Source organism: Terrapene carolina, unplaced genomic scaffold (genome assembly GCF_002925995.2).
Source record: "Terrapene carolina triunguis isolate 2854851 unplaced genomic scaffold, T_m_triunguis-2.0 Scaffold1018, whole genome shotgun sequence".
Lineage (NCBI taxonomy): Eukaryota > Metazoa > Chordata > Testudines > Emydidae > Terrapene > Terrapene triunguis.
The window spans coordinates 287,007-302,681 of record NW_020665369.1 but is presented as its reverse complement, the minus strand read 5'-3'; the positions used below and the strand labels follow the sequence as shown (position 1 = coordinate 302,681).

The window sequence follows — 15,675 nt, the reverse complement described above, 5'->3', positions numbered from 1 at the left end:
ATCGGGTGGCAGCTCCCAAGGGGGTTTCTGTGATCCAACCCGTCACACCCCCGAAATATGTATAGAAAGCTAGGTTTATTTTTCTGCCTATTGATGAATCCACTAACAGGTCTGTAGCTGAACAAGTCATCGTACATTGTATTTTTGGGACGTGTGCTTTCTTTGCTGACATAGCAGCCTTGGTAACTGGGCCAGCAGAAGGAATAAAAGACCACTCTAGAGGTTGTTGGAATCAAGGCAGAAGAGCTCAAATCAAAATTGATTGGGGCTGCATTCAGATGGTTCAATAGTGAATATGGGCTGTTCAAATGACGCACAGAACAAATGTAGACAAGATGCTTCTCATGTTAGACACTGTATCAACCACCACCTTGAGCTTGTTGTTGCGGGAAGCATAATCTTTGAGATCCTGAACAATTTTTAAAATTAGTTTTGAAGACACTTTCAGTTTTCACTATTTAAATTCCAAAAGACAATGACAATTTCAAAGCTCTTCCTGATGCCTCTGAGGCGACTGAGAGCTATTTTGGAGGTATCCACCATGTACACTGGGTTGCTAGTCAGGCCAGAGCATTGAAGGCAGTGGTAATAAAACTATCATTTGACTGTCGCCAAGTGACATACCTAGGGTACAATCCAGACTAATGAGTAGTTGTGTCACCCCTGCCTTCTAACCTGGGGTGCCCTTTACAGTGCCTTGCTGCTGTTGCCTCCAGTTTGGACTGCTCACAAACACTCTCAAGCAGGCAAGTCACTCCCAGCTGTGTCTGTGTGTGCTGCAGCCAGCCACATCTGGGCTCTTGCCAGCCTTGGTTATGCAAGGTGACCCCACCCCAACCCCCCCGGGTCCTAGACATCCTCCTGGAAATGTATGTCCTGTACTGTCTAGCCTTCTTCTGGACAATACAAATTATATAAAGACAGTTATTCCTTTAATAGAAATAATATACACATAGCTTGCTACCCCAAATGGAGTTTCCCAGACACTTCAATTCAAACACACTGGATTAGATAAAACAGTAAAACAAGTTAATTAACTACGAAGAGATTTTAAGTGAGTACAAGCAATAGGGCATAAAAGTCAGAAATGGTTGCAAGAAAAATAAAGATAAAATGCAGCCGGTGCCTAACTTAACAAATTATGTTAAATTCAAAGCATTTCCAGCTGGGAGCAAGGTGACAGGCAGTCTGTGTGGAAGGGAACTTCATATTGTTTCTTTGCCAAGATGTAGATATTTTTGCCCCTGCACCCTTTTTTCCTGCCAAAGGGCATGGCTACACTTGCAGATGTAGAGCGCTTTGAGTTAAACCAGCCTTCGTAGAGTGCAGTAGGGAAAGCGCTACAATCTGTCCACACTGACAGCTGCTAGCGCACTGGCGTGGCCACATTAGCAGCTCTTGCAACAGCCACAGAGAGCAGTGCATTGTGGTAGCTATCCCAGCATGCAAGTGGCTGCAATGTGCTTTTCAAATGGGGGGTGGGGTGGAGTGTGACAGGGAGTGTGTTGTGTGTATGTGGGGGGAAAGAGAGTGGGTTTGGGGGGGGGGGGGCTGAGAGCATGTCAGCATGCTGTCTTGTAAGTTCAGACAGCAACAGACCCCCCTCTCCCCTCCGCCTCTCTCTCTCTCACACAGCATTCCACAGTAATGGTTGCTTTGTCTCAGAATGGAGCTTTCAAAGGGCATATCCGCATTCCTGCAGTGATTACAAAACAATGGCAAGAGTGGCCACTTGACTTAAGGGGATTATGGAACGTTTCCGGAGGCTGATCAGAGCACAGTAATGCAACACCTCGTCCACACTGGCGCCGCGGCGCTCCAGCGGGGGTGCAGCAAACATTATTCCACTTGCCGAGGTAGAGTACCAGCAGCGCTGTAGCTGCAGAGTCAGAGCGCTCTACGTGCCTTGCCAGTGTGGACAGGTAGTAAGCTAGGGCGCCCGGGGCTTCTTTATTGCGCAGTAACTCGCAAGTGTACCCAAGCCCAAAGAATGGCCACTTCACAGGTAATGGTCCGTCAGCCTTGTTCACACCTGGCTGAGGCATCAGCTTGCCCTTTGCCTCTGAGGAACTGGTTTGGCCATCCCCAAGTCTTCTCTGGAAAACATACTTTTAGGCTATGTCTACACCAGAGACCTTACAGCAGCACAGCTGTACCGAGGCAGCTGCACTGCTGTAAGCTCTCCTGTCTAGCCGCTCTATGCCAGTGGGAGAGAGCTCTCCCGTTGACATAATTAAACCACCCCCAACAAGCGGCAGTAGCTATGTTGTCAAGAGAGCGTCTCCTGCCGCATAGCGATGTCCGCACTGGAGCTTCTGTAGGTGTAATTTATGTCGCTGAGAGGGGTGTTTTTTTTTTCACACCCCTGAGTGACATAAGTTATACTGACAAAAGTGCTAGTGTAGTCATAGTCTTAGGGTATGTCTACACTACCTGCCGGATCAGCGGGCAGTGATTGATCCAGCAGGGATCAATTTATCGCGTCTAGTCTAGACGCGATAAATTGACCCCCGAGAGCTCTGCCGTCGACTTCTGTACTCCAGCTCGGCGAGAGGCGCAGGCAGAGTCGACGGGGGAGCAGCAGCAGTCGGCTCACCGCGATGAAGACACCACGGTAAGTCGATCTAAGTACGTCGACTTCAGCTACGTTATTCATGTAGACCAGTGTAGACCAGGCCTAAGTAATGATCTCAGCTTATGTTTATAACTTCACATATAACACTGCTACGTGCATTTTGCCATGATGTTATTTATCAGAAAATTGAATTTTTAAATGATATCTCACAAGGTATACTTTGTACAAAGATTATTACAATCGTGTGTAAGGTGTGGACACGGGTACATTCCTTCACACACCATCTGAAATGTACTGCAGAGTCTGGGCTGATATAGATCAAGATGGGCAATCTTGGGGCCCACTGTATTTCACTAATGGACTTGCTCACCAGTTTGACTGACGTCTCTCTTACTTTTCAAGGTGAGAAGCTATTCTTGCTTGAGGCTTTGCAAAAGTTAGGAAGTACTGTGCTGGAACTCTTGGAAATGGATATTCCTGGGCCTTATGTCCAAAAGCTTATCCCGATGGATGGCAAATTAAAAGAGGTAAGCCTTTTGGGGAGTTTGGATGTAAAGGTGCAGAAAAATCAGATCTGTATGCCTGAAGCTGCAATTTTCTTTGCTTTACAACCTATACCCTTGAGGTCACATGTCATAGCTGAGCTGACTTGGCTAAACTGCTATTTGGAGGTCTTGATTTGGGCACAATTGAAAGAAGTGAGGTTTTGGCCCTGCCTCCTCAACTCAGTGCTGTAGCTACATCCTGGGAAGCAAATTGTGGTAGTAATACATTTCTATAGTACCTTTGATCTCAAAGCAATTTACAGACTGGGTATATCCATTTAACTGTGTGTGTGTATTTACTTTGTCTCATCTGTGGTGGTGAGTTCTGTGATAAATTGCGTTTATAATGCAATTTCAACTGTATATTTGCTTTCTGCCCACTGATCAATCTCCCCTGGGATTTATTCTGACATTCCAAATCTCCGGAGCAGCTTCCAACAGCTGGCTTTATTTAATAAATAAATAAATAAATAAAAATCAACCTGCCAGTGGCTGACTTCTCCTTATCCTCCCTCTCCCCCACCAATGAAAGTGGAATTTCCTTCCCAAAGTGACACACAGCTGAGGTGCAGGATAGATAATATTCAGTCCTGTACCAGTGATGGGTTAAAGGTTCTGTATCTCACAAGCTTTCAGGACTAGAAAGTGAAGCTTTCTGCCACTGTAAAAGTTTCCCAATGAGAGATCAGATGGTATAGTCACAGTTCTATGTCTAGAAAAGTTCCCTTTGTTAGTGCCACTGGTGGTGCTGCTGTGTCATTGTTAACCACAGTGAGAAACATTAGTGGGGAAAAGGCTAGCAAAGATGGGGCCTTAGTGGGCCAGTGTCCACATCTCTAAAACCACCATGACAACTGGCCGTAGTCCTTTGTTGGTAGATTCAGCAGAAGGACAATGGATGATGGAGACTGAACTCCTGTACCCTCCTCCAAAGCCCACTCTTAGGTAAGGGGTAAGACCTGTTAGCAGGGCCATGTGAAAGAAGCTTGGCTCCCGCTGCCTGTGTTATACCTTTCCCCCCACTGGAGGACTTCAGGCTACAGAGCAGTCAATCTGGTACAAGTACCAAACTAAATAAATTAAAGGAGGCTTCAAAATAATCAGCAAATTGAGTGATGTGATTAGCTGAGCTTTAGAACAGTGACTGCTGTAGCAGGCTTCACAGGGGTTCTGTTGGGGTTTGGCTTGTCTGACCAGTCTGAGGGAATGGAAAATCCCTGTCTTTTGACTGAAGGAACGTGGACATTGGTTTGTGTTGCTGCAGTACTGTGGTATGCCTGAGATAAGCTATGAAGTTTCCCAAGGTGAAGTGAGAGGAAACTGAAGCATGTCTCTTGCCCAGTCTATAGGCTGCTTGGGGGCAGTTCAGTCTGGTCACATGCTTGCCTTCTCCCCCTCATTTTCTGTCAGAAAAAGAGAGAGTGACTGGGTTAATGGAGCACGTCAGAGGATTGAGGGCAAGGTTTTGGCGGTGAGTTACTGACTCGTACGCCTGGGGAAGTGGTATGTAACAGCTCAGACTTCTCATACAGAAGAAGTCTCTGGCTCGGGCTGTGGTTTTTATGTTTATATATGTGTATGTGTGTGTGTATATATATAATTATATATATATAATTGTAATAACTTTGGATTGATGTCTGCAGCAGCGGGTCCGGGTGCAGGAATCAACACTGCTAAATATAGGGAACCTGGTAGGAACACAGAAACAGAGAAAGAGACCATGACAGTGAGAAAGAGGAGTATTCTTATTCCAGCATGTGAACAGAGGCAGAAGGCGTAACAAGCAGACAATTAGCAATAGATTGTCAGGATATAACTTGTTAGGGAAGAAGCATATGGTCTGGAATTATTCAACAGGATTCATGGAGCACAGGGGAGAAACATCCAGGAGGCTGTGATACAGGAGACTCTCAATGGTAAGAGGCTGAGGTTAGGGAGAGGATCACTACTTGGACTTCAACAGTACCTAGCTGTATAAATAGGATTAAAATCTAACTCATGGTGATTCTGACCCACATGCTCAGGGTTAAACAGATCATCAGATATGGGAGATATTGTTGGGGACTGGGGCAGAGAGCTTCACCTTCTTCTGTCGCATTGAGGAGAGCAATTCTATAATTGAATCACTGATTACAGGGGCTTGTGGATATTGGTGGGAATCAGTCTTTCCCAGCTCCTGTTTCTTCATAGCCATATTTGTCCTTGAAGAAGAGAGTGGAGGCAGATATGAGAAATCCTTTGATCAGCCATTAAATGATAATGAACAAGATGATTTCCTGGCAAGGAAAGATCCCATCTTCAGGCCTATGGTTATTCTCTAACTTGTGGGAATGTGTTGGGAAATTCCCAGCACTGTGCTTTATTAGATTAAGATAGTCTGCCGAAGGATGTGGTGAAAGCTCCTTTGCTGGAGTAATTTAAGACTAGAATAAGCAGACTGTTATAAGAAATAATCCTGCATTGGCTGAGGTGAGAGCCAGAGTGGAGAGAATATGAGTTACTAAACAATTTTTTTATCACTGATTTGTGCACCTGTATAAATTCTGTGTACATTTTCCTCCCGGTAGTGTCCTTGCTTCCCAGCTTTCTTTGTGTGAAACTTCGTTTATCCAATTAGAAAGACACTAAAACTCCTATCTGCCTGCCTCACTTTCATTCTCTTCCTCAGGCTGGATGCAAAGAAGAAAGTGTATTAAAGATCACATCTTTCTGGGATCCATGGGCCCTTTGAGAGATGATCAGAGGGAGGCCGGATGATCTACTGAACGCACACAAGAACCTTTCTCTTCCACAAAGGCAGCATCGGAGAACTCCCCACACTCCAGCTCCATCCAGTTTACCCACTCATTACCGGGCCTTCCGCAGCTGTGAGTGGGAGGTAGTGGAGCGATCGCTCAATATCCTGCAGGCCAGTGGCTTCTACTGGGGTCCCTTATCTGTGAGTGAAGCACATGCCAAGCTACAGCAGGAGCCGGTGGGAACCTATCTGGTGCGGGACAGCTCTCAGGGGAACTGCCTCTTCAGTGTGAGTGTTCGGATGCCAGCGGGCCCAGTCAGCCTCCGGATCTCCTTCCGGGAGGGCTACTTCTGGCTGAAGGACTGGTTCTCGGACTGCGTAGTTAGGCTGCTGGAGATGGTGGTAGCAGGAACCCAGGCCAACCCCATCCACTGTGATGAAATGGGGGGAACCCCCCTGGTGTTCTCTGAACCCCTCTGCAGGAACCACAGGGTTGTGCCCAAGTTGTAGGAACTTTGCGTCAAAGCCTGGGAGCTTACAATGGGACAAGGGAGGAAGGTCAGAGATTGGAAGAGGTACATGGGAGGGGCAGTTACTTTTCAGTGTGGAAAGGAACAAGGCATAATATCACCTGGAATCCACTGCCTATACAGAGAGGGAGACAGCTGCATACATGTGGCAGGCAAAACTGAGCGAGTGTGACACGCTAACTGAATGTGCCACTGCCGTTGGATTGTACTTTTCCTTGGGGTAGGGGTGGGGGATAGCTTAAACCTGCTGACTATGGGAGCCATGTCCTCCTGAGGTAAAGGTGTGTAGCTTCTCCCTGTGGCAGAGTAGAACTGCCCCAATCCAGCACTTTTTATTCCAGTTGTGATGCATAAGCTTCAGAAACATGGGCATTGCCTGTCCTCCCAGCACACCCCTGTTCTCCCTGTATTCCAAAGTGCCTAAGCTATTTCTTGCTGAAAAATCTCTCCTCGTGGAAAGGTCCAGTTGAATTTCCAAGACTTTGACAAGCTCCGATTCAATGTTATCAGGAATTGTACACTGATACCAAAGCAACGTGTGTGTGTGTGTGTGTGTGTGTTGAGAGAGAGAAAGATTTCACAACCAGCAGCCTTCACTTCCCTGCACCATGGAAATACATAACATGCCACTTCAGAAATACAAGAAATGACTGTCTAATATTTGCACTGTAGGAAACAGTTGCAGGCATGTGTAATAATACAGTTCCACCAGCTTCTGCATTGCTTGTATTGGAAGCTGGACTGCATAGCTTCATTTTTTATGGGCAGCTGGGCTTTACTGTAGTGGGATAATATTATAATTCAGCCAACCAAGTCTTGGTTTGGAGAGTCCATTCTGCTATTGATTGTATCAGCGGATGTGTCTAAAGCACCATCATGTACGGTCATCTGGCAGTATGCTGCTGCCCCCTGCAGATCATCACTAAAGGAACACCCTAAAAAGTTAGGTTTTTGTCTAAAAGGGACGGAGAAGTGCATTATAAAAGTTACTACTAATAAAAATGTTTTCAAAATGTCTTTGAAAGGAGCTTTCAAAAAAAGTAATAATTCTCCTGCAGTGCTGGAAAACCAAACAAACTAGCTTTGGGCCAGTACATGAAAATCAAAGGTTCACTGGCCATGCTGAGTGAAGTGAAAAACGAAAAAAGGATTAGTTAGGAACAGTAAATTTCACTTCTTTGTTTTTTTTCAGTGTATTAATCTAAAAATATAGGTACCACAAGGAGGACACTGTCTCAATATATAAGGTCTAGATTTTAAATATTGTATTTGTATGGCATTGAATAGTATGCTAGGTGCCTCAAAGAACAGCTAGTTCTACAAGGCCCTGATGCAAAGAATACACATTATAGATGTCACAGCTGGTGAGGGTGGGAATGGACATGGGGATTAGACAGAATTATGAAAACAAGGTCCTATAAAGATTGGGTTCATCTGAGTGACATCAGCATTTAAGCAGTGTCCCTAAAAATGTACCTATGAAAACAGATGCTTCTGTGCACAGATGGCATTGTGAGTGTGTAACTTCAGAGCAAATGTTTGAAAATTTGGTCCATAACTTGTATCGGAACAGTTTCCTTTTAAAAGAGAAACCAACTTAAATTGCCTCATCAGCACGGGTACAAAGTTCAATAACCAAGTCTGTGCAGACAAGTAGACTGTATGTTCTTGGTACCTTTTGAGGCACATCTCTTTTCTTTTTAATGTCTCAGGCAGCGGAGAGGCAAGGTGTTCCTCTGATTAATAGCTTGCCATTTTTTTTTCTGGCACTAGCTCTAAATGGCGAGAGTCCTGGGCTGCTGCCCACTTCGAAGTGAAAAGAAGAAATAGGCCTTGCCCCAGGCCCTACAAGGATTTTTTTTAAAGAAACTTATTCAATGAAATTGGCATGACAAGCTCCTCAACAGCACAACCAAAGTTCTCCGTCATACCGCCTAGGTGGGACTGACGGCAAAGTAGATGGAGAGGCAGGTGGGTCAACAGGAGGCAGTCAGTGACAGCAAGGTGCCACAGGACTCTCTGCTGCTTTTTACAGATCCAGACTAACACGGCTACCCCTCTGATACTTGTGCTATTTTGAACTTCATCAGTGTCCCCAGCCTGTAGGCGAAGCCTCAGACACTCTTTATTTCTGTGCATTGCTGCAGAACCACTGCCTCTGAGCTCCTTCCTCAACCATGAATGCCACCTGCCTGCTCTGCCCTGTGCTGTGCATTCCCTTACTCTTCCCATCTCTGGAAGACAGGTGGGACATAGTCCTCTCTACCTACGTGGCATTTCACTCCCCCTCCTTTGCCCCACTGCAAATGCAACACCTGAAGTATGCTCGCTACCTTCCTCTATTTACTCCATGCACTAGCAAAAGGAACTGACTTATTTCTTCAAAGTTCACAGCTGTGCTCAGGAATGGCTCTGTTTTACGATGGTTGTGTAACACAGAGGGAAGAGCCATCTCATTCCATTGCTTTGACCCAGCTGTGAACTGTTCTTATCTGATTATTTGGCCTAAAAATAAGCACCTTGGGTTGTATAGCTAACAGCTCTTGAATCATTCCATTGTTAATGGTCACGATTGCTCTATTTGAAAATTACATTAAGGATAAATAAAATACTCTAGCTCCTAATAGGGGGATCTTTTAGTTAGTTTTAATGTTCGTGCTTTATAAGTAAACCACACAGCACATGCTTAACACCCTCTATTATAAATAGCTTAATTAGTGCACACCCCATAGGAAATTGGTTTGAGCTCTATGATTGACAACTAATATATAAGTGCTAAGTATTGTTTTATTAATTTCTAAAACAAGGATGATATGCACATTTGTCCCAATTAATACAAAGACAAAGGTCTCTCAGAACACAGGGTGGGACGAAGAAACCAATTTTGGGAGAACTATGGTGTGGAAAAGTATTGTGGCAATTTGGATGTAAAGGGTTTTGGAGATGGTGCTTTCCCTCCCCCCCACCTACCCAGGACTATGGAAAAACTTTTTAAAACGTCTGGAAAAATATGGACTAAGTAAGTAAAACCATAATTGTTTGCTTGTGGGAGTGTTTAAATGTGTGTCTCTCTCTCTGTAAAATATGTTCTGTTAAGAAGGATTTTGCTGCTGACACTCAGTGGGAGATATTTCTGTAAGACACCTTGAATGTAGATTTGTCCATCCCCACCCCAAGAAGGAGAAAACATCTCCTGACATGTACCCTAGTGCCTCTTTGGATGTCTGCAGGTCTGTAATTTCTTTATAGTATTCTCGTTATCTACTGCCCTCAAAACCCTGTTCAGGGAATAGGAAAACGAGGTTGGTTCAGGTCTCTGACTGGCACACCTCGGTTTGCTGAGGAAATTATACAAGCGCACATATGGATTTTTAATGTATTCTTGCTAATGGTAAAAGTTAAAAGTTGATTGGACTCATAAGAGGTTCTGTATATCAAGCCTTAAAGTGCTCGAGTTTTAATCCCAACAAGCAACAAGTGCAGCATAAGAAACTGGAAGTTCCTAACAGATGGGATTACTAACCTGACTCTCACCAGCTCTCTTCATAATGCTCTTGTGTCTTAACCAGTCATGTTGTATTTTTCCCAGAGTCCTTGGCTGAAATTTGTTAGTTGCTTCTCAGTGTGCACATGTGCCGCAGGGGGCCCCCAGCCAATGGCTTTTATGTTATCACTACCTCTGAGAAAAGGGTCTGTGTTCATTATGAACCTGCCTCACCAGATCAAACTCCACCTAGAAACATGGAGTGTGCACAAACCCCCACATCTCATATATTGCATAGCATTAGGGCATGATGAATGTTTGGATTCCTGAATGGCCCCCCTACTTTATCAGAATTCCAAATATAATTTTCCCTATACATGCAATAATGTCTCAGATTTGACCTCTGATGATGTTACCAAAACTGTATGTTTGCATCAGTATTGCCTTGTAATTTGCTAGAATTGATAATTTACCAGGATAAACTCAGGTACTAGACTGTACTGACTTCTTCAGTTTAGTTTAGTTTACACCAGATATACCAATTCCTTGGATGTATAACCCCATTAGTGTTGTATATTTGTATATGTAGACTGATGGAATCTTCTGGTTGTATCATGTAATTGCCTTACAGGAAAAGGGGACAGATTAGGGAGGATGTGGAAAGGAGAGAATAGGTGTCCTAAAGAAAGACAAAAAAGGGAGCTGAGAGAGCCATTCTGACTCACGATTCCTTTCTGGAGAGTTGTCTGAGCTTTTGGGCCACTACACCTAGTAGCACTATTGTCAGAAAAATCTAATTTTGATTCAAGCTAAATAGTTTAGTTCCAAATGTGACTTCCCTTGAATTTGTTCAGATGGGAAGGAACTGGATGGCACAAAAGAATTGCAGATGTGACTCCTAGCCCTTTACCTCTGTCACTGAATTGATTCCAGCTCCAGGTCCGTAGTGACCAAAAGTTGTCACCATCTGCTTTTCTGAACTGAGATGTGGGGGTTTCGGTCTAGTTCCTAGTAGACAAGCATGGACATAGGCTGGGGAAAAATCATATTGCCTGGGACAGACAGAGTCAAGCTTCCTATCTGTTAGACCAGGACAACAAGGGAGGCTGGTGGCAGGCTGAGTAACTTGAGGAGCAGCAGCTTTGATCTGTGGCAGTCAGAGGGGAGAAGAATGGTCCTAATTCATGTCAGCCACAGTAAAGCTAGACGGCTTTACAAAAGTGTGGAGGAGAAGGAGAATGCCTTGTTAGTGGTTTGCTCTCAACATGCACTAATGCATGAGATCCAGAATAAATGACAGCACATGCATGTTTTAACAAAGCTTTTAACTGCCTGCTTTTCAGGATATTGTTCTTGGTGGCAATACTTTAGATTTTGGCTTGATCCAGATCTCATTGAAATCAATGGAAGGACTATCACTGATTTCAATGATCTTTGGATCAGGCCCACTTCACAATAAGACAGTGGTGGTAGAAAGTGGGTTTTCCATCATACATTTAATCAAAACAAGACCACACTCGCACTGTTATGAATAACAAATTGCACTTGTGGAATTGATGGATTTATACATGAATAGGTCTCATGTAGATGCTTTCCAATCCCCTCAGGCTATTCTCTTCTGGCTTTAAGGGTGGGAGAGGACCAGGAGCAAAACATGGACATGGTAACATTTTCAGAAATGCCCAAGTGACTTAGGCTCCGAAGTCCATTGGGATGTGTCTTTCCCAAGGAAAATGTAGGCTCTAAAAACTAGAGAATAGAAGTGGGAAACCTGGGCATAATATCCAAAACAGAACAAGTGCAATACAGAGAAAAGCCTTTAGCCAATCACAGCAGGACCAGTATTTCAGCATAACTTACTCAAGGGAACAAGTCCACAACTTGGAAACTGGACAACCCCATTTTCTACCAGCTTTTGAAATCTTATCTGCCTGTGGCCAAGTGAACAGAATTTTTTCCCCAGCCTATGTACACATCAGGCAACTCATAATCACAGATGGCAGTTAACGACCCCACTCCTGATAGTCCAGTAGAGAGGCCAAGGATTGAATGGGCCACTGAAACTTAGCTTCCCTAGAGGTGGCCCTTAACATCAATGCTGAGGCATGGTGATGCAGGAGTACAGTGTGCGGGATGGGGGAGGGGTTAGAACAGCTACTGGTTGAGCTATACCTGGTTGGGCATAGAGAAGACTCCTGCACCAATTCACTTAAAAGATAAGACCACTCTCTCTATCTCTTGTATGGATTAAATCTGAAAGGACACTTTCCTATGATGTAAGCTAATGAATGTGATGTTATGAACTCTGGGCTGAAAACAGTTCAGTTTGTATAAACTATATTTTGTATATTTTTAAAATTAATAAAAATCCTCTTTCATAAAAAAACCCACAGTGTTTGCATTTGTCTCTTAAAATTCACGAGAATAAGTTAGAATTGAATCCATCTCATTATGGCCCTGATTCAGTAAGGTACATAAGCATACAAGGAGTTCCACTCAAATCAGTGACGCCATTGACTTTAATAAAACTCCCCATGTATTTAAGTATTTTGCTGAATTGGGACCCATAGCAGGAACAAGCCAACCTAACACTCTCAGATGAGAAATACATCTAAAATGGTTCCTGTTTCATCCAGAAGGATCCCAAAGAGCTTTATGCATTCCTTCTCTCTGTCATTACATGTTGTGTAAATCCACCCACACCAGATCCCTCATCTCTTTCTTTGAGTCCTGTTTTATACCTCTGAAATGATTAGTGCTGAATTCGTCTGCTAGAGCTTATCTAGCAGTTGGGGATAGGGCTAAGGTGTTCTTGAATTAACTTCATTTTCTGCTTTTACTTTCTATGCAGCTATGCTGGTTACTTCTTTACAGTAAGTGCAGCATATGAACCTGTCTGTACAAGTCAATCTCTTTAAAGTTCCTTCAGCTGCAGATCCTCAAGGCAGAAGGCTTCCCAACAAATTTGATGATGCACAAAATTATTTCTAAATGAACAAGATGGTTTACTTTTTACTTCTACATTTAGATCAAAGAATGTATCCACCTAGAAAGGTGGTAGCTGTTTTGACAGCAGACTGTGAACCATACTATAGCTTAGTACTAGGGGTATGTCCCATCTCTGCTTAGATCTGTACCTAAATCCAGTCATATCATAAGTGTCTGGATTCTTGGACTCCCAAGCAAAAATAAATAATAGATCTGTGCGCTGGGGGACGTGGAGGGGCACCATCCCTTTTGTCCCCACACCTTGTGAGGAGCTCTCTGCAGGCTCGGGATCATGCATGAGGAAGGGATGAACTGGAGACGGGGAAGTAAGGAAGCCCAGATGTTTGCCCACCACCACTGAACCTTGCAGGAATATGCCAAAAATTAATGCAGTCTCTGACTTATATGTTGATATAGTTACCTTATTTAAAAATAAGCCACACAGACAAATCATTCATATGTTATCCATTAGGGCCAAAGCTAATAATAGCAGTAATGTGCTTTAAAATCCTGAGGCGAGGTGCTATAGATGCACTAAGTATAACTGCAGTGCATTATTATTACTGTTTCTTCTCTTTCTCTGTAACATTTTTCCAGTAGCATGAAAAACTTCTTACCAGAATTTTCTAATGTGTTTTCTGGGTATTCTGTCATTCACACTTCCTAGGCTGTATGAGCTAGGTCAATGGTGTTAATAAATATAATCCATGAGTGCATCATGTTTCACACTCTAGTCTCTTAGTCTCTCCTTGGTCTTCACTACAATAGACCTTTTCCTCTGAAATTTACTATTGTTGCTACCACTAGTTCAACTCTACCAGTGGGAGCACTAGTGTAAATACAATGCTGCTGCTGCTGTTTTACTACTGTGTTGTCTAACCCTGCTCACAGGAGAGCCACACAACACTGTGCTTTAAGTGCAAGTGGCTGTTATCTTGTGTATGCTAGTATTCCCCCCACATTGCTACCACTGGTGGGGTTGAAAAGGTGAGAGAATTCAGCAAATATTTCCTATCTTAGGCAAGGTCATAGACCCAGAGATGTGAAACCTCAGCTGTCCCTTACAGTTTCCAGAGGTGAAAGTCCTGAAAAAAATACAATATTGAGGAGTTTAGCAACTGCACATTCAAGTCTAGAGTCATATATATCTGGGTAGCATCCTTGCTGCTGAAACATGCAGATCCATTCTACTCCGTGTGAGCCTATTCCATGCAGGGAAGTTAAAGGGTCTCCCACATTTATTTCAGTTATAATGATTTTTTGATCACTGCAAATTGTTGCTGTGTCATGCTATAAGGATGCAGACATTGCAGTGTAGATGTACAATTACTTCGATGTTTTTCGGACAAACACGGCTACGTGCTACCTCTATAACTAAAGGCGGGCTTCCCATAGAGGGGTTTTGTCACAGCAAGGAAAGTCCAGGGCTCTTTCCTACCCCATTTCTCTGGACATGACCACTGACTAACTTAATATGATGAAAGACATCACTGGGTACATGGGTTAATATATTAAGCACCGTGGGAGGTACTCTGCCAATGCATCTCAGTCCTTATCTGCAGCACCTGCTATGTTCTATAATCATTCTGGCCTTGGAAGTTAGGTGCTTAAATACCTTCTAGGATCTGGGACTCTCTCTGACCCTGATGCAGAAAAGTAGGTAAGTCTATCCTTGTTCAGAAAAGCACTTAAGTATGTGCTTAAGTGCTATGCTGAATCTGAGCCTCTGTCTCAGGTTTCACATCTGAAAAGCATTTTGTTCTATTCACATAAGGTCCAAAGCAGGACAGCAGGAAAGGGCTATGTGGTTTGAACAAATGCAGCTGTATTTCTCGAAGTGGGTTTCTTCTCTGTCTCTTCCCCCTCCCCCACCCCTCAAACAGAGCATTTTCATCTTAAGTCAATGAAAGTAGGGCAGAGCCTAACCACACTTTGAGCTGACTGTGTTTTTGTATTCTGGGTAATTGTGATCGTTATCTGTACCTAGAAAAGATTTAAACAATTTATAAACCACAGCTGGGCAGAGATAATGAAGGACATACTGACGGAGGTGAAGAGGGATGTCCCCAGAGAGCTATGAGCTGACAGGAGGGTTCTCGTGGGGCTGTAGAAGGATGAGATGAGATGGGAGGAGGATCTGAGTAGGGGGCTGTGAGGCTGGGGGAGAAGGGTTAATGAAAGTGAAGTCTTACCAAAGTTTTATTGAGTCTGGTATGCATAAAAATATTGTGGCAGGGGTTTGAATCCTGGTAAGGAACAACAATCCTTCCATGCACCCGTTCTTGGTGAGGCTATTTCTCTGTGTGAAAAAGCACTCTGTCTCACTCACTACAACACTTATTTGCTATTTCAAATACTACTGAATTTTATATCTAACAATAGCAGCCATTTAAATTCAAGAGACTCATTTGATTGGATAAGCTCAGACATATTTGTTCACTGTGTTCTGATACTTTTTTACTCCTAGACACCAGAAGATACTAAAAGCCCAAATCCCCTTTGCTAGCCTGATCTGCTTGCCTAGTGATTAGTGCTTGGCACTGCCTTCTGGAAAACCTGGCTTCCATTCCCAGCCCTTGTCTCTTGCTTCCTGAGATGGGCACTCAGAGCCCAAAGTCCCGCAGCTGGAGGACGGGGCCAGAGGATGAAGCCCGAAGCCAATGGGCTGGACCCTGGGGCCTGCCGCCAGGCAGCCAGTGCCCAGGGCTGGAGGCCGAAGCCCTGCAGCCAGAGCCTGCTGCCCTGACACCCAGGGCCGGCTCCAGGCACCAGGCACCCAAGCTGGTGCTTGGGGCGGCACCTGGAGGGGGGCGGCG

At 44.1% G+C, this 15,675-nt stretch overlaps 1 protein-coding gene across 1 annotated transcript in view; it reads left to right on the top strand.

The window, feature by feature from the left end:
• LOC112115910 (suppressor of cytokine signaling 1-like) overlaps nucleotides 1-12,201 on the top strand; it is a 31,037-nt gene extending 18,836 nt beyond the window's left edge. The window contains exons 2-3 of the mRNA XM_026661344.1: nucleotides 2,978-3,102; nucleotides 5,789-12,201. Of these exons, the coding sequence (XP_026517129.1) occupies nucleotides 5,855-6,367 (513 nt within the window). The 5' untranslated portion in view covers nucleotides 2,978-3,102; nucleotides 5,789-5,854 and the 3' untranslated portion in view covers nucleotides 6,368-12,201. The remainder of the gene's footprint in view (nucleotides 1-2,977; nucleotides 3,103-5,788) is intronic.
• Nucleotides 12,202-15,675: the final 3,474 nt, after the last annotated feature.